The following is a 19910-nucleotide window of genomic DNA, read 5'->3' on the forward strand; positions in this document are numbered from 1 at the left end:
TCATGGATAGAATGAATTATAATTAATTATTGTATTATTAGGACAAGGTTTACGATATATTTCTATTATTTTGTTATTTATTTTATTGTTGTATATCTTTATACCTAAAAAATTTAAACAATTGTTATTTTCTGTTTTCATAGTAAATTTTGTGTTGTCAATTTTGTTAAATTCATTTAATATTATATCTGATTAATTATGATTATTTTCATTATACATGATTATAGTATCGTCAATATAATGTTTATATAAAATTATTTTATTTTGGTTTAGGATTTTAAAAAATCCTCTATATAATCCATATATAAATGCACATATAATTCTATATATAAATCCATATGTAAAATAAATATTTTTGCTATACGTGGAAAAGAACATATTGATAATATTAAAAACAATATACCCAAAAATTCTAATTTTGTTAAATATATTTTAGATAATGGTTATACTTACAATCCAATTACATTTATAAAAATTTTAGATATTTCTTACCATCATTTTAATGCACTTATTTTAGAGAAATTCCACTTATACATGTATACATGTATCATAACCGAAAAAATCTAATTAATGAACAGAATTTTTTTAAAGAAGATTAATTATTTAAACAAGTTCTAAATGGAAACATAAAGAAATAATAATCATAACAACTAAAATATCATTTCTGATGACATGGTTTTCCTTTTAATTACATTTCAATCCACTAGAGTATATTTTTATTCTCTTCAGTATACTGTTAACATGCCAACAGTCATGACTGTATACTTATTTTAACTTTTAACTTAATTATTTTAACTTTTCACTTTATTATTTTAACTTTTCACCTTATTATAATATTTTAACTCCTGATTGATGACTGTTTGGAAAACTGTATAATCTTGAGGAGTTATTTGCTGTTAAGGTGGACACATCACTTTTTAATTACTTTTAATTATTTTAAAAAGAGAAACTTATTTTCTTTATATTTTTAAGTTTTAATGTATATTTTAATAAAGCCTCAAGGTGAAGTTTGAGTCAGAAAAAATTCATTAAATAAGAAGTTTTATGAAGGTACATATTTTTACTTTCCTATCTAGATATCGCTGTAGCAGAGCTGTAGCTCTAGAAGGGAAAGTATTGTATTCAGTCCAATTTAGGTATGTGCGATTTCCATTGGATCTTAATGTTTTGACATCTAAGGAACCCAAAAAACCAGATGGAAATTTTCCAGATATTAATGTTCATATGTACATGTGTGTTCAGTCTTGTCCTCTAAATTACCTTATATCTCCAGAACTACTGGACCGATTTTGATCAAACTTATTCAGATTACTTCTATTTATGCAACATTGATGCCATTAAATTTTCAACTTAAAAGGTCAAGGGGAGAGTCTGTAGAGCAAGCAACATCTTCCTCAGTATCTCGAAATTTCGCCTAATTAAGGTTATATTTTTCTTAGGCACATTTGTTAACAATTAAAAAATTTTACAAAATCGAACCCTCTAAACTACTGCTACGTTGTGACGTCATTGGTGAGCGGTAGAATTAAATAAATAGTAATATTTAAACTATAAGAATGTGAAGCGGTCTGGCTGGGTCTCGAACTCGATCGCCCGGTCGACTCGGTACCTGGTGCGTTAAGCCTTGCGGATACAACAGTTTGCCAACCGCACACTCGATATTTGTTGTATGTAAGCCGTGAAATTACATTAGTTTAGTTAGTGCCGACCGTCGCCGCTGATACCGTCATACTCGCGCGAATTAAATACGGTATGCGCACCCGCTTTAGTTAGAATAATTGAATTAAACGAAAAAATATTTTATTTAATAAAATGTAATTACTTTAAATTACGTTGTATGTGTAAGCCGTGTATCAGAAGCAATCCACAGTTGTCACCTTTTTACTATTTCATTTTAGCCTTAAATCACGAAACACCTCATCTAAGAGATACTATAGCAAAATAAAATTTGGATATTTTTTTTATACACCCGGTATATTTAAAAAAAATATGTATTACCTTTAATCTGTAACAAAGAAGAATAGTAAAGTGATTTTTTTATTTATTTTTTTAATTAAATCGTGTCTGGTAGTTGTATATATACATTATAAATTAATTTAGTGAATGTAAAGTTTGTTAATGTCTATTTTTAATGAAATATATTAATTATGCATTGGATTATATAGTTTATATAAAAATGCTTTACTTTTTGGAAATTTTTTTATTTCTTTTATTAATATCATTATAGAAATGGTTAATAGTTTTACATGTGAAAATTTTAATTAAAGTTTAAACAAAACAGTTGGAACAAAAAGTGTAAATTTTGTATTTCTAAATTTATGATAAATATATAGACTGTAGGTATGATTAAAAGTAAACTGTTTATTACAAAGTGATGGCAACTACTGTAAGACAAGTTAAAAGACAAAATCGAGCTTCTTCTGCAACATGTAAAGTTGTAACATCACCATCTTGTACTTTTATTACAACAGGTGAGAATAAATTATAAAATAATATGATGAATTCTTTGTTTAATGATTGTATTAAACAATAATCTTATCAGTTTTTGAATGTTTTTTTATCAATATCTTTATCATATACCTTACTTTTTAAAAATTGTTATATACTGTTCTAGATTAATTGACAAATTAAAAAAAAGGAATAGAATACCTGGTGTTTTTATTTATGTGTTTTCAGATTGTAACTTGTTCAGAGGAGCAAGTTATTGTACAGAATTTCTTCCTTGTTTGTGCATGCATTTTAGGTAGATTTCATAAGAAAGTTACTTATTGTAATGGGTACCATAATACGACTTTCGGAAAATTTCGACATATCTTTGCGTTTCACATTCCCCAGACTCCAAAACAACCGTCAGTTCAGAAGTTTATATATATACTTCACTTTCTTGTGGAAATGATAACTGCTGTAATTTTGCGCCAATCACTTTCAAATTGATACATAAAATATAACGACCCAAAATCTCGGTCGAGTTTGTTAATGGGCAAAATCTGAATATGGGGTGGAAATACGGGACTTTTTCGAAAAAAAAAATCGCTATAACTTTCTTATTAAGTAAAATATTGAATTCATTTGGATATGGGCCTGATCAGTTCTTTTCTCCATGAAAATTCTCTTTCTAGTCTCTTTATCTTACTTTGTTACTCGTTTTGTAATTTTACTGAATAATTTAAAAATTTTGCAATTTCTTTTGTACAATATATATTTATGTTCATATTTAATTATTATTCGTATGTCATCGTAATAAAAGAAACGATTACCCCGTTTTTTGGCTTACACCTATTTATAGTAATTTGGTTTATTATACATTGCAAAGTTATCGTATCAAGTCGAATTAAAGATGTTTTTTAATTACGCTTCGAACAGTTAACCTCAGGGGACCACTGTTAGGTATTACTTCAGAGGATGAGATAAATGAAAGTAGCGTGTGAAAATGCTATGCCCGACCGGGATTCGAACCCAGGACCTCCGGATGAAAGGCCGAGACGCTACTACTCGCGCCACGGCATAATTAATAACTTATTAGAGTTTTAATACAGTTTCAAATTGATAAATTTTTCTCTGTTGTATTTTTAATTTTACTGCTATTTCTGTAATATTGCTGAGGTAATATTAGTTATAAAAAAAACTTGTTTTAATAATAATTTATTTCGTAGATTTATTCCATAGCTAAGAGTGTAAGATTTTTGTGTAAATTGCATTTTATCGAAAGCGAATCTACTCGTTTATCCAGTAAGTAAATTTTTTAAAACAAATCACTGATACTAAAATTAAGTACATTGTTCGTGTGGTAAAATAATCATAATCACTTTTTATGCCTTTCTTTATTATAATTTACGGTCGTTTAAAATACCAGTTTTTGTAACGTAAAGTTATTTTTCACTTTTGTGTAGGACATTTTTATTATATTTATGTTTTGATTGTTTGTACATATTTTAAACCTTTTTCTATTATTTTCTATTTTTAGAAAAATGTTATTCTTTTACTCATTGATAAAATTTTTTTTTTTTTTTTTGAATTTGCAACTGCTAGTTGATGCCTAGTTACTGAAATTTCAAACTTTTTTTAAATGAAAAATTGATTTTTTATTGTGTAAAAAAATTTCAAACCCGACTACGACTTAAACATAGAACCTTCTGGATGAAAACAGATGGTACCACTCCTATCCAAGGATAGGAGTCGGCATTTCTATCTTTTTTATAAGCAAAATATTTCTAATCAAATATTAGTGGTTATACGGAGTGTACAAGAGTGATCTTGTGGGGAAATGAATTAGTTACAATAGTTATTGATTCACGTAATTGAGTACAACGTTGCATGCTTTAAACACATTTCATTGAATGAAATGGAATTTCATTGTCACATCGTTCAGTCTCGTTCTGAAATTTGGGAACAGTGTGAGGATGAGTTTTATAAGCGGCATCCTTAAGGCCCCACAAGAAAAACTCAAGAGGCCGAGAGGGCCACAAATCCATCAAAATCACTTGTCCATGGAAACATTAATCCAAGAAAGTTGCGTTTTTGTTGGCTCTATGAGCCGTAGCACTGTCTTGCTGAATTGCTGAAACCACGTGTACTCTAGCCGGTCTTCAGGTATAGTGTTTACAAATTATTACACCATCTCTACGTAGCGCTCACTGCTTAATGTGCCATGAAAGAATGTCATGAAGATTCGTTTACCAAATACTCACTTTTTGCCCGTGCAGCTGATATGGATTTTCCGTATGTATACCAAATGCGTGAATTCTGTGCATTCATGAATTCTCAAGGTGAAACCGTGCCTCTGAAAAAAAACCGGTCGTCGAGTTTTTTTCCCCCTATGGCGTTATAGATGACATGAGCCTCTGACAGAAAGTTACACGTTTTCCAGTGTCTGCAGGTAACAACTCGTGAACAACACGAATAATATACGGGTGCATCTTTAAACACTTGCTCGATGTCGTGCGAGCATTACCGATGGAGGGACCAGACGGGCTAAAATAGGCGTCGCACAGACTTCTTGGGACTAACAGAATATGCAGTTTGCTCGTCGATCAACCTTTCTGGTGTTAGCACTTTCGGTCGATCGCTTTTGGCTGCATCTGCGATATTTCGGGAAATATCGCAGATGCAGCCAAATGCTAAACGACAAGTTCCAAGAGACAGGTCTCTTGGAACTTGTCGTATAGCCGCTTGATGGAGGACTTGCTTGGAGCATCCACACCATAATTTTCTGTGAAGGCATTCTGGGTCTGGGCATAACTGGCACAGCTAATGTATTGTGAGACAATGAATATTCTCTGCTACATTGTGTAATCCATTTTTCCTCAATTAAACTCTCAACAAAAAAAGAAACAATTTTCCATAAGGTTTCGTCACTTTTTGAACATTCTGTATTATTTCAGATTTATTTTATATTGCTACTGGAATATAAAAAAAGCATTCAGCAATCAAGTTAAATATGTAATAGTAAAATATTATATGTAATAGAAAGTATCAGCTGTTTTTTTGGCTCTTGTTCATATTTTTATAGATAAACAGACATTTATATGTATATTGCAAACCTAATAGTGCATTATATATTATCCTACTTAATATAATATATATATATATATATATATATATGGCAGCAGCAGAAAAACTATTTAATTGCATAAACTGAAACTTCCATATCTTCAGGTTGGCACCACTAGAAAATGTCAGCTGTTCGAAAATAATTTCCATTATTATAATCAATTTTATTTATTTCAAAATATCGGTTGAAACTTGTATTCTAGAGTAACAGCTCTTGTGATAAGATTTTTATTTTCTGAAAGTGTAAAACGGAATACTGATGGAAGTTTTGATTGACGTTTTGTAAATTTGCATTAACGATGTTATTCGCTAAGACAGACGCATACAAATTTGAGAAATTTGTAGTTCTAGTAACGGTGCAAAGTTCATTCTACTGCCCATGATTAGCTCAATTTCCTTAAGATGTGTTCTAGATGTGTTCAAAAATTGAGACAGCCTATTCAAAATCACAGGCACCCAAATTCATATTTGTATGAAATTTAAATCGCGGTTTTTAGAGGAATGTAATGTTTTTTTAGGTCGCGTAACTTTAATTCATCGTTTATGAGTCGGAATCTAAACGTCTGAATATGAAATGGAAACATCCGAGTTCGCTTTTCAGGTAAAAATTTAAGTCTTCGCGTCAGCCAGTTTAGTCATGCTAACGGTTTTTTTGAGAGTATAAAGGCCAGTTTATTATTGTAATAATCTACAATCAATAGTGAGTACCATTGTGATATGCTAAAAAATAAAACGAAACCTGCAATAAGAAAGAAATCTTCTGGTTTTCTTCCAAAAACACTTAGTTTTTCTGCATGATAACGCCCGATATCATTCTGCTCAAAGAACAAGGTATCTATTCAAAACCAAAATTTTGAATAGATAATTTTTTTTTGTATGGTCCTCTCAAAGAGTTTTTATGTTGGACCGAGTTCGACGAAAATGAGCGATTCAAGATTGCTTTATAAGATCGGATCGGACATCAAAATTAAATATTTTTTAATTCTGAAATAAGAAAGCTTACTAAGGAAGTTGGAATAAGTGACTGACTGTAAAAATAGATTTTGTTTAAAGAAACATTATTTTCATTGTCACTGAATAGATTATTTTTTCTGAAGTTATTGAACAACCCTCATGTATATATATATTTTTTATCATTCATTTTGTCTTTATTTAAAATGTGAATCTCATACGCCTTAGCCAGTAACCTTCAAGTATATACCTGGGATGCTGTCTTAATTTGATCTATTTTTTAGGTTAAAGGTTAATTATTTGTTTCTGTAAAAATTTTTTTTTTTCAAAGGAATTTGTTAATTTTGTTTTTAAAATATCTGATCTTTTTGTTGTATTCAGTACCGCTCACTAGAAAAAAAAATTAAATTATTATTTTTTAATTTTAATGGATTTGTTTTAATTTTTTTTTTTAATGTTACAGCGGACGTGGAAGGGAGTGGTGCATACAAACCAGTGCCCCCTCCTAAGCCAGTCCCTTGCCATTCGCCTCCACCGTACAGAATGCCCCCTTATCCGTTGTACAGTGAACCCTCAGCTACTTCAGCTCCAGCTATACCAGGTGCTTCAGATACACAAAATAATTTGCATACACATTCTAGTAAATTTCCAGTAAGTATTTTCTTGCAACAATATTATTAATCTATCAACTAATGTACAGTAAAACATTGTTAATTTGAACGTTTGGATTTTGAGATTTCCTTTTATTTAAAATTTTTTTCATATCATAATTTTTTCACTTCATGTAGTGTTAAATTATTTCTTAAATCCAAAATTAACGAGTAAAATCATTGTTAATTTAAATATTCTATTTTTTAAATCTGCTCCTAGGATCTTTTATTAAATTATACAAAAGGTGTAACACTGCAAATTCTGCATTTGGTTTATATCTGAATTAAGACTGTTTTAACAAACCTGGCTTCAGTAAGTGAGATAAAAGACCAAAGAATTGAAAGGAAATGTAAATAAAACCTCAAATGAACCCATTACTATACAATTTTCTTTATTTATTACTTTCAATATGATTATTACTAATGAAGCAAGGACAAAAGATATTATTGATGACACCCGCTTTAAAGAAGATGAGGTCGGATAACTGATGTACAAGTAAAAAAAGTAGGGGAAGATGAAGAAGATAGCAAACAAACACCTGAAATATCATACAATTAATTCTATGCTCAAAAGTTATATAATATTGACAGAAAAGTTTCTACCTGTATCAGAAGCTTAGAAGAAGGTGTATATAAAATGGAGTATCATCATAAAAAGCAGACAAAAAGAACACATTTATGATTTTATTTTATGTCATATTTTGTTTTAGAGTTAGATGTTTGTTTAAAAATGAAACTTTTTAATTTAATTAATTTTAATGTAAAACTTTTTATTACAAGGTTCCTCTTTTAACTTTTTGTAGATTTTGTAAAAGAAATAAGTAGAAATAGTGAGGGACCTAAGTAAAATTGAAAATTGTTCATAATTGTATAAAAAAATGAAGGCATTATTAAAAAGTGCTTGATTAGTATATGTTATTGATTTAAGTTAAGGATTTTCATATGAGCTTTAGAAATACATACCAAAATATATTTTTATTTTATTCATTGGATCATTAAAAACAGACAAATTGAATGTTGTTTTAGCATATTTTATTCAATAAAATTTAACAACTTAATTTTTGTTGCATTTTAATCCCTGGCTAAAATTACACAATTCTTCAATGATGTTTTTAGTTTTCTGTCTCAGCTGTAAAGATTATTTTGTCTTAAAATTCCAAATCAGTTTCATGAAACTTAACTGCTTGAAGGACTTGAAACAAAAAGTCTGATAGGATATAGTCTAGAGCATAAAGAGTATATAGTAGAAATTCCCAGCTTAATTTTTCAGTGGTTTTAAATGTTAAATGAAAAGTGTGCAAATGAGAGAATTATTTTGAAGGATTGCATTTTTCTTAAACTGCATTTTTTTTTACTGTTGCTGGCTTGAATGGCCTTCCAAAAAATCACAGAAAATTGATCATTAGCCTTTTGATGTAATTGATCAATAAGATATTACTTTATTGGCTAATTTTTTTCTGACTAGAACTAGGATGCTTTCATTCCATACTTTGCCACTTAGATTCCATTTCATAAGGATGAAATATCATCATGAATGATATTAAATCTTATTAAAAATTCACACAGTCGGTTACTGTTCTTTGAGTTCCATGTATGAGTATGTACACACACAATCTGGTTTCTTTATCATAAAAATAATAAATTCATAGAAGGCTGGTTAGCTTTCTTAAAACGCATCTTACACATGTTCTACAGTAGTTCAATTTATTTTATAATAAAATACTTGTGTATTTGAATGAATTCTATCAATAATTACAAAAAAAAAATTGCAGTTCATTGTACTGAATTATAATATGAAAATATCTCTCCAATAAAAAAGCATGGTGTATTGGTTTGTTTGTTGTATGTGCCCACATTTGTATTTTGAATGAAGCAAACAATTCATTTATACTTCTCGAATGATTCATTCGTTAGAACAATTTATACTTCTTCATATAAATGATTTATACTTCTTTATAAGAATCATTTATGTAAACTTATATTTGTGTTTTGATGATAAAAAAGGAAAATATTTAGGTTAGAGCTGTGTTAAAAAATCCCAACTCAAGAAACAGCAAAAAATGATCAGGATTTTTACATTTTTTGTCGTAAAAGTTTTTGTTGTTGTTACTACCCTGAATTCATGATTTTTATTTATTTACAATTGGCAAAAACATTTAATAAAATCATGTGTTATGAATCATAAACCATGTAACATTTTCACAGTGAGCCTTAGGCTTGCCTTTTTCTAGCAAGAAATAATATAAATGTATGAAAAATATAAGAAAAGAAAGATGAGTTATAGTTATCTACACCCTTGAATAAATTCATTATTACAACATTCCAAAGCTGGAGGCAGGACAACATCAGTTGATTTTACTTCATATCAGTTTACAGTTTGTGGCTACTCCATCACTTCTGAACTGTTCAATTCATTTGTAAAACATTTATTTCATTTAAAACATTTTCAGAAGTAAACTTCTCAGGAATTATTTCCTTTATTGAACAGTTCATAATTGTTATACACATTAAAGTAGTTGGGTTGTAAGTCGGCTGTTTAGATCAATTACCAGAATGCCAACGTAATAATTTTGAAAGTATCATATTTTTTTTCTTACTGCAGGTAATTGTCTTTTTACGTATTGAATCGCCCTGATTTTTACTTCCTTTTATGGAATAAAGGAAGTATTGTGATCGTGAAAAATTTCGGTTTTCAGATTTAAATGGAAATATCAATTTTGAACATCCCTGAATCCATTTTGACATGATGCATGTATGTATGTACATACATATGTATCTCGCATAACTCAAAAATGATTAGCCATAGGATGTTGAAATTTTGCATTTAGGACTGTTGTAACATCTGGTTGTGCACCTCCCCTTGCAATCGACTGGACAAAAAGTACTATCTTTCTCACAGTTTTTTGCATTGCTGTTTGCCTAACATACCTTTTAAATCCTTGTATCATTGTTCTGTGCTGTTTTCTTCAGTCATTTTGCAAGGGATATCTTGTAGGAGAAGATTAATTAGTTCACAAAAAGTTTTTAACAAGAAAATATTATTATGAAACAGGTTTTGTTAAAACTACATACTTTTTACTGTAATTATTTGGATATTAAGGTACTTCTCAAAGTGAGAAGCTTCCCCCAATCCATTTCATTACATTTTAGCATCTTCTCAATATTTTTTATTGCTTGCAAACCATTTGACATTCAAAAATTCCTTCAAACTGTTCAGATTTACCAGAAAATTAGATGTTAGCTTTAGAATGTAACCTAGATGTCAGGAATACCACAGTAAACACCACCTGTGTTGTCAGTTTTTGATAGTGCAGTAACTGATGATTTCGCACTAGGTGTACTTGGGTTGTGAGGTCAATCATAGAATATTAAACTGAAATCAAAATTTGTGTCTACTAACTTGTAAGCAGATAGATTTTTGTATTTTTTTTTTTACTTAGGGTAATGCCATGTAAATGATTAAAATCTCATTTTGGATTCTGTACCAGTATGACACTCATATTTCAAAACAAATTTAATACTGTATATAACAATCATTTGTGTTTGAATTTAAATCAGTATCATTTTTTGAAAGTTCAGAACACATCACTAATTGAATCTCATAATGGATTGTATTATTCATTTTAAAACTTTGCAACTTGTTTGCAAATGGCTATAGACAGACACAGCAAGCTAGTGGTAGACTACAGCAAATGATTTTAACAAGCTAGTCAACTTTCAAGTTCCATAGGCATATGAATGTCTGCCAGGGAAATTTATGAACTATCATTACTTTCATGATAGTCCTTTATTTAATTCAGTAACTTTGTTATTTTCTCAAGATTATACCGATTCACAGATGGCTATAAATTAGTTATATTTTTCAATCTTAAACTGACTACGTCTAAATTTTTTTCATTTAATCTCAGTAACCATGAAAGTGGAAACGGGCAATCAGATTCAGTTAAAAATAACTAAATTTTTAAACTGGATAGGAAATAGGAACCTTAGCACTCAACAATTATTGGTGATATTGCTAACTAGTCGTCCATACAACAGGTGAATGGTTTGATTTAATCCATTTTTAAGTTTTATAATCTTATTGATTATTATCCTATATTAGTATGTATACCCACTTGTTAATATACACTATTATTAATTTTTAACAGTATTATTTGATTTTGTTTCATTTTTGCTTTATAAGTTTTCAAGTTTATATAATTTGTAGATGGTAGGATGATATATGAATGAAAATTAGTATTTTAATTATGGAAACATTTTTGGCTTCTGTACTGGGTTTTAGGTTCAATTCCCTGAATGGATGGATTGTTAAAAACATTTAAGTATGATAAAGTTTACGGGGTGGGTGTTTGACTTCAATATATTACCTACAAAATGAAGCCTATCTAGATCATTAAAATGATCGTATATTTGACTTTTAAAATGAATTTTAAGGGAAGATAAGGGTAAAAAGAAAATATATTGGTTGGAATGTGCAAATAGTATCAGAAATAGGTTGAGTTCTGGTTCTGCGGGATTTGTACAAATGGAAACAGTATAATGTGTTGCCCTTTCATGAATAATCAAATAATAATAAAGTACATGAATATTCAGACCACAAATAAATATTAAAAAGTACCTATTTTAATCAAGATATTAAGCCATACCAATTATATCTGAGGACTTTCTTGCTCCTCTGTTTGTAGTTTGATCATTTTCTTCTCCAACCAACTGCTCTCCTTAATATTTGATTCCTTTCTCTCTGGGAAACAGAATCCAATAAAATCAGCCTTATAAATTAAACTAATGATTTTTCAAGACTGAGGAATCTGTAACAGTGTTTCATTTCTTTTTTTTTTTAAATTAATATTAGAGTTTTACACAAGAGGCAGTTTAGCTGTTAGGCTTATTGTACAGTAAACAAAAAAAGATACAAAATTCCTGATTCGTTTCACAGGCAGCCTTTCTATTAGATACCAGATCCACTGGCTCTACAGGTTCTGGCATCTGCAGCATAGTGAAGCTAGCCACATCAGATCTGCACCCACAGAATTGATATTAGGGAAGACAACATCAAGAATAATGAAAAAGGGTGGATGGTGAGACAGGATGATCTTATGATAGTTAACTATCCTAGGACCCAGTCTCCTCCTCGAACTTTTGATGGCGTAGTGTCCTTGCTTTGGAGTTTTTTCAGGGATTCCTTTTCCTATAGAGTGGTTGCGTAAAAGGTGAAGAATTTGCTGAGGTGCTTTTCAAGCAATTTAAGTCTTACACTCTTCTTATTATCTAATCTAGCTTTAATTGAATTAACATGCTTGCCTTTAAGTTATTTAGCAATTAGCAGTTTGCAGTTCTATGTACAAGGTAGTGGGGATTATTAACTAACCAGATTTAAATGCTGTTGATTTCTTTGTTCAATCTCCTAGTCACCATTTGTTGTTGGGTTCTAATTAACGATATATAATGGCTTGGCAATATAAGTCACTTATTGGTCACATGGTTATTTGTATGTTGTTTCTTCAGGTACATAAGAAAATTAAAAAAATGTTCTCGACTAATTAAAGCTGCCAAGCTTAGAACAGTTTGGCTGTAAGTGTGTAAAAGGATGCTTCCAAATAATCTTATAATTCACTAGCTCATCAAATTTTAAATTTGATTTTTGCTCTTTCACAGAATGTATATCTTAATAGGTTACACAGTGATGCTAACCATTTTTACAAACAGTTTGTTGGTATTCTTGCTTTGGCATCATGTAATTTTAATATTATTAAATAATAAAAATAGAAACTTATTTAATTTTTGTGGTATTACGCAATAGTTTTATAATTATACTTTTAAAATAATATTAAAAATTAAATAATATTTATTAAATGTATATTTCATTATGTTAGAAATCTTATTGTGGTAATTTTTTTAATTCAATCCAAATTTTTTAATTGAACTTTCTATTTTTTATATACCATAATAAAAACATCATATTATGTTTTAAGGTTTTAAATTAAATTTTCTTTAAATCATGTTATGTAGAACTGGTTTTCCATTTAAGTGAAACAGTTATTTACATTTTTGTAGTCTTTAAAAAGTGTTATGACTTGTTTATATTTTTATTCAGTCATTTTGTGGGATTTTTATTTCTGTTTTATTACTTACATAATTTTAAAGAATAAAATCTATTATAAGGTAATTTTTATGATAATTATTAGAATTTAGCTTCATTTGTGGTGCTGAGAAAGTATGCAGAATTTATTTTCTGACTGTTCCTGCAAAGATTCACTCCTAATATCGATTCTTTTTATAATTTCTCGCTCTTCTGAAGATATAACTTGGAATTTGACCTTACTTCCATTACTACCATTAGGTTGTAACAGAATGCACCAAGCAAAGGTGTTTGAGAGAGTTACAACAATTAAGAGTTTTAAAACCCCTCGCTCCTAGGTACCATTTATTAATAAAAACTGAAATAAAGAATTACTTGAAGCTTTACTTTCTTTTAAAAAGGTCTTTTGCTTCTAGATACCAGTAAAAAATCAATAATGTCATAGATTTGTATCTCCTTGCTTCTCCAATCTCCATAACATTGAACTTGTTTCATTAACAAAAACTGAATTATTCAGATAATAAAAATATTTTTTTTCTAAAAGTTAATCTACTTAATGTATTTTAAATGAAAATTTCTTTCTTTCGGTCTTATTTTAACTTTTTTCTATTCATTTAAGTGTCACTTTAATAATTATAATACAGTATTTTAAGTAAAATGTTTGCAAGATGTTGAACTAAATTAAAAATGAACAAAAGGTTTACAGAATTGTTGTTGAACAGCAGTTATTCTTTTCAGTGTACTTTCAGTACACTGGAGTAAAGGAAAAAGAAACAATTTTCTTCATTTCTATGAGAAGTTCCCCAATCTTTATCTCTCTCTCTTTCTCACTCACTCTCAACATATAAATGCATCCTTTTAATAAAAAGGATGCATTATATACTTTTTGTTTCAACTAATAAGTTGAAACAAAAAGTAGCACGTGAGTCATAATTACTAACATTAACATATGTCATGTTCATTTTATTATACGCCTTAGAAATGTTTCAAAATGTTCACCTTTCTTCTTTCATATTGTTTTTTTTTTTTTGCCATAGATCTTGTTTTTTAAGTTATAACTGACTATATTATTAAATTACAGTTAAAACAATTTTATGACTTAATAACTACTTCAGCATCTATCTTCATTTATTCACCTACCTTTCTGTGTTTTCTTCATACATATATTTTCTTTACTTTTTGTTTTTTACCATTTCTTAATTATATAATTATATGTTAAAAACTGGCTAGTGATAATATAATGTTAAATTCATTTAAGTTGTTGCCAGTTATATCTGTTGCTTTTCATTTCATTAACTTTATTTCTGTATTACATTTTTACTCCTTCTCCCATTTTGTTTCTCTTTCAATATATTAATTTTATTTTTAAAATATTAAAGTATTATGTTTTAATTTATTTGCCATACTCCATTTGACAAGTTTAGTGTAATTCTCCATGTCTTTCTGTTATGCTAATTTACTAATTTTTCAGTCAATATATTTGCTAATTCTTATATTTTAGTTATACAATTTTTTTCTATTATCTTTTCCATACAAATTTTATTACACACTTTCCTATACAAATTTTATTACACACTTTCCTTTTAGTACTGCATTAAATAATCCTAAATTTTTTAATACATGACCCTTCAATCCAACTTTTCACAACAAACTTCTCAGTTCTCAGTCATCCAATTAAAAAATACTTTGTAATAAACTTGCCAGGTATGGTGTTCAGTTAATTGCCCTCTCGTAAATAGAAAATTTTATGACTGGTAGAAGATGGAACATAACAATTAATAATGATCACAGTCAGCTATTAAATTCTAATGGATAATACTCAGGAATGGCTTCCCAGAAGACCATGTCTAGGTTCAATCCTGTGTGAAAGACAAAAGAATGATTTTTTTTTTAATGTTTAAATTATAAATAAATTAAAAAAGTGGTGTTGATTGTGAAATAAAACTAAAAATAATTTTCTGATGATCAGTATTGTTTTTCAGCTCTTGGTCTACACAACTATTGCAAGAACGATTAAAACAATTAAATTTGGGAGCATCCAACTTAGAAAGAAATTATTTTTCATCATATATACATCTTGACATATATAAAACTAAAGTAATTTATATCAAACAGTTAAATTAGGCTTAAAAATGTATAATCAGTTAAAATAAGGTCAACAGATAACTGGTGAATGAAAAAAAACTTAGAACTGCCTGTTTTTTAAGTTTTATGAGTAAATTGCTGACTAAATAATTAGACTGGCATATTTTTCATGGTTAAACTCTCATACAGCATTGTTTTGTGGGACTCTTTTCTGCTGTGACAGGGTTTTTAAATAGCAGTTTGTATCATTAAGACCTATAGGAATCCTATATACCAATATTCTAGAAATTAAAACTTCAAACACAATCCAGTTTACACTGAGTTCAGCAGAAGTAACTCCCTGATTTCCCACTGCTTCTGGTGGGGTGCTAATAGTACAGAGTGTGGTGTCAGCACACCATTTTGTAGCTGATGTCTTGCCATTTCAGTTACAACCATGCCATGGAGTGATGAGCATCACACTTTCGTTATTGAAATGTATTTTAAAAATGATGATTCTGTTATCAACATGCAGCGACTATTTTATTCACATTTTCGTCTAGGTCAACAAGCTGCAGTACCCAATAAGAAGATAATTCAGGTATGGGTGTCCAATTTTAGAGCATTGGTTCAACTTTGAAGAAGAAACTACCAGGTAGGCCACAAAGCATTTGAATACTCAAAAAATGTTGAAGCAGTGAGACAAGCAGTTACACAAGCTTCATGTCGCTCAGTTCTTAAATACGCTGCTGCATTACAAACCTCTGATCGTACTGTATGGAGAATTTTGCACACCGACTTGCAATTTCATCCTTACAAAATTATAGTTGTGCACCAGCTAAATGAATGTAACTGAATTAGCCGTATTGCTTCTTGCCAGGCTATTCTGGAAAATGTTCCAGTGAACTTGATTGTGCTGTCAAGTGACGAAGCCCATTTTCATTTATCGAGTTGTGTTTACAAACAAAACATTCGATACCAAGCAGAAAATAATCTCCTACAACTTCATGAATGTCCTGTGCGCATGTTACAGTTTGGCGCACAGTTGCTGAATTTGGACTAATAGGGCTATATTTTTTTTTGAAGAAGAAAGTCAATCAGTTACAGTAACTTCTGAAAGTTATGTGAAAATATGTGACTTCTAGTTAGCAAGACTTTATGAACTTGGAAATCAAATCTATAATTTATGCTTTCAACAGGAGGGGGCTACTGCTCACACAGCAAGCCAATCGATAAATTTCCTCAGAGAAATGTTTCCCGGTTGTCTTATTTCACAATAAGGAAACATACCATTGTGTGCACGGTCATCCGATCTTACAGCATGTGATTTTTTTTCTCTGGGGATATCTAAAGGCTGAAATCTTTAAACAGAAGCCATGAACCTAGATCATCTAAAAGTTGCTATCCATCAACAAATCACTGCAAGACCATTGGAAATGACTAGAAAAGTAATGCGGAATTTCAGGGAGAAGTTAAAGATATATAGTGAAGGTCAGCATATGAATGACATCATTTTTAAAGATTAATAAAAGGTATGTGAAAATAAATGGTAAACATTGTTCTTTCACATTATATTTAACTTTTTTTATAATTTTGTTGTAGTGTCTATTTTATTCACATTTTAAAATGGGGAGTTATTTCTGCCAGACTCTGAATAATCTTAAAATTCTTAAATTCATAAAAAAACCTTTTTATCAGTTAGTTGATTGGGTTTTTCGCCATTCTCCATTTCTTTCTGCTCTGTATTCTTTTAACTTAACATTTAGTCACTCTAGATCCTCATTTATCTCTTTTATATATTCCACCTTTACCTTCCCTTTTTTATCTCTTTTATTATCAAATCAACAAAGCCTGGAAAAAAAATTTCACAGCTCATCAAACTAATTCATCTCTTTACAAGATTTTGTCACTTATTCATTTTTCTCCTATTCATCTTAAGACCACTTTATTTCAATTTTATTGATTCACCTTATTTTCAAAACCCTTCCTTCTTTAACCACCATGTTTCAAAGATTTGTTTTTACTCATGTTCTTGTTCCTTTCCTGTAGTCCATATTATACTATCAAAAATCGCTACACCATACACAAAGAATTCCTTTCTAAATTTAAACCATGTTATATTACAAACAAATAAATCTTATGGTTTCTGATTTTCTTTGTTTTACTGCCATACAGTCTCCCCCTTGCAGACATTTAAAATAATTTCTTTGTTATTCTTATTCTGTGTTTAATACTAAAAAATATTTTTGTCTGTTTGAAACCTCTCTTTACTTGTGTTCATTTGTTTTTCATGCCTTTCTCTATTGTTTTATTGTTTCGACAAATTATTCAACCAGTGTCTAGCATATTATGTACATTTCAGATACCAAAACCTAAAGGTAGTAAGTAGGAGTTGGTAACCTGGTTTGACTCTAGTCATTCTTAAAATTTGCATAGCCATTCTCTAAAATAACAAGCATTTCATTCCAAACTGATTAGGTAAAATGAATAGTGAAGTGCTTTCCCATTTCCTGAAATAAAGATGTAATCCTTCAAACGACACCTTTATTTTGCTCATTGTAGTGATTGGCTGTATAATTTAAATCATTACAGTCGAAGAAAAAATCTTTGAGTAATCTTCTAATAGATTACTAATCTATTTGTAATATTTTTACTTAAGATACTTTAAAAATCTTTGTAAAGATTAAAATGGGTAGTGAAGAGTAACAAATTAATTTCTCTTTATATGGCAAAGAATAAATTTACGTATACTGTCTTCACCAAGTAAAATTTTATTTTTCTAATTACAGATTAACTATTTTGATTGATTACTTCTCAGACAGCCTATCATGAATGTAATGATGCAGTGTAATATATTTATTACTTCTTTACATGTACCATAGACTTTAAAATATATAACTTAACTATAAATCCCATTTTACTATCCCATTTAAGGAATATTTTCTAACTTTCCTACGTTAACTTAACTATAATTAATGTTAATAAATTGTAAGTTCTGTATTGTTATGTTATCTAATTTGTCAGTACTTAGTTTTTTATTCATGTCATTCACTTCTTTTGTCCACTTATAAAACTTTAAAAACTTTTGATTAACTTAATTAAGAGGCTCAGCTAATAAGTTTTGTACATGTATGTGTAGCATGGGAATGAAAAAAGATTTAGAATGAAATAAAAAGTGAATAAAAGTGCAATACCTTGGCTACAAAATGCAGTATTTATTTTTCAATATAATACCCATTTACACTGATACACTTTTCCCAGCATGTGATAAGTTTTTGCATTCCATCACTGAAAAATTCTGGTGGTCTTTATCGGATCCAATTGGCCACAGCTTCCTTCACCTCATCGTTGGTGTAATGATTACCATTGAGATCCCTCTTGTGATGAGGGAAGAAGTGGAAGTCACATGGAGCCAAATCCGGTGAGTATGACAGATGCAGAATAGGCTCAAACTTCAGCTTGGGGAGAGCTATCAGAGAGTTTGTGCATTACCCACCTTGCACAGATTTTACGGTAACCCAATTGCTCGATAGTATGGCCTACTCGTTCTTTAGATATGCCTAACTGAATAGCGATGCATTGCTGGTTGATTCGACAGTCACTTTGAGCAAATTGTCCACCTCTTTTCAATATTTCTCGTCAGTCACAGAAACTGGTCGTCCACTGCGAAATGTGTCCTCAATTGTCACTTTACCAACTTCACATTCATGAAATTTCAACACTCATCTATTCATAGTACTCCTGTCAACAGTTTCACTACTGTAAACCACTTTCAAACAATAAAAAATATTCGTAGGATTAACATTTTTTGCTGTTAAAAATTCAACAACTGCATGCTGTTTTAACCATGTTGATATATTGGCCATACTCAATTCCATTTTAACTGCTGCTGGAAACAAACCAGGAAACGGATTTCAACGCATTATCACAGGTTTGCAGAGTGAGATTTTAGCTATCATGTGCTGCCATGCCCAACTCTATAGTACCTTTTGTGTCTGTGTAGCACGCTAGTGTGCAAAATTTATCAGCTGAGCTTCCTATATCTTGTAAACATACATACTCATATTAAAATCTATTTATTTTTATTTATATCTGTTTCTTTTCAGATTGAAAGAGAGGTTATCTTAAGTAGTACAGACAAAAATTCAAAAATTCCTATATTGAATGAATATAGAAAACGATCTAAAACTGCTATCGCACCTGATGCACCTAATAAACAAATTGCTTGGACTGAAGAAAAAAATAGGGTGAGTTAATTTTAAGCTGAATAAACATTCCAGGTATCTTTAAAAACTTTTCAGAATATGGTTATTTTACAAAAACTTACTTGTATATTAAAAAAATATCATCTTATTATTTCAAAATAGTTTCCTTTGTTTTCATTGACATATACACTTTTATCAATGTTCATATAGTTTTTTGGAAATTTTCCCAAGAGATTGCATTCTTAGAAATATTCAATAGCTGCTTTATTATATACGTAATGATATCATTTCCTTGAATCACTTTAAAATTCAGAGTTTATTTCAAAACCAAAAAAATACAAAACTATATTACAACAAAAAATATTGCAACTATTCAGTGCAATAGTTTCTTTTCTTAAAGATTTAATTTTT

General features: G+C 29.6%; 1 protein-coding gene across 3 annotated transcripts in view; it reads left to right on the forward strand.

The window, feature by feature from the left end:
• The window catches only part of LOC142331397 (uncharacterized), a 324283-nt gene that overhangs the window by 258410 nt on the left and 45963 nt on the right, over positions 1-19910 (forward strand). For all 3 annotated transcript variants that reach the window (XM_075377279.1, XM_075377280.1, XM_075377281.1), the window contains 2 exons: positions 6965-7152; positions 19401-19541. In XM_075377279.1, the coding sequence (XP_075233394.1) occupies positions 6965-7152; positions 19401-19541 (329 nt within the window). The remainder of the gene's footprint in view (positions 1-6964; positions 7153-19400; positions 19542-19910) is intronic.

Source organism: Lycorma delicatula, chromosome 10, assembly GCF_047948215.1.
Source record: "Lycorma delicatula isolate Av1 chromosome 10, ASM4794821v1, whole genome shotgun sequence".
Taxonomy (NCBI): Eukaryota; Metazoa; Arthropoda; class Insecta; order Hemiptera; family Fulgoridae; genus Lycorma; species Lycorma delicatula.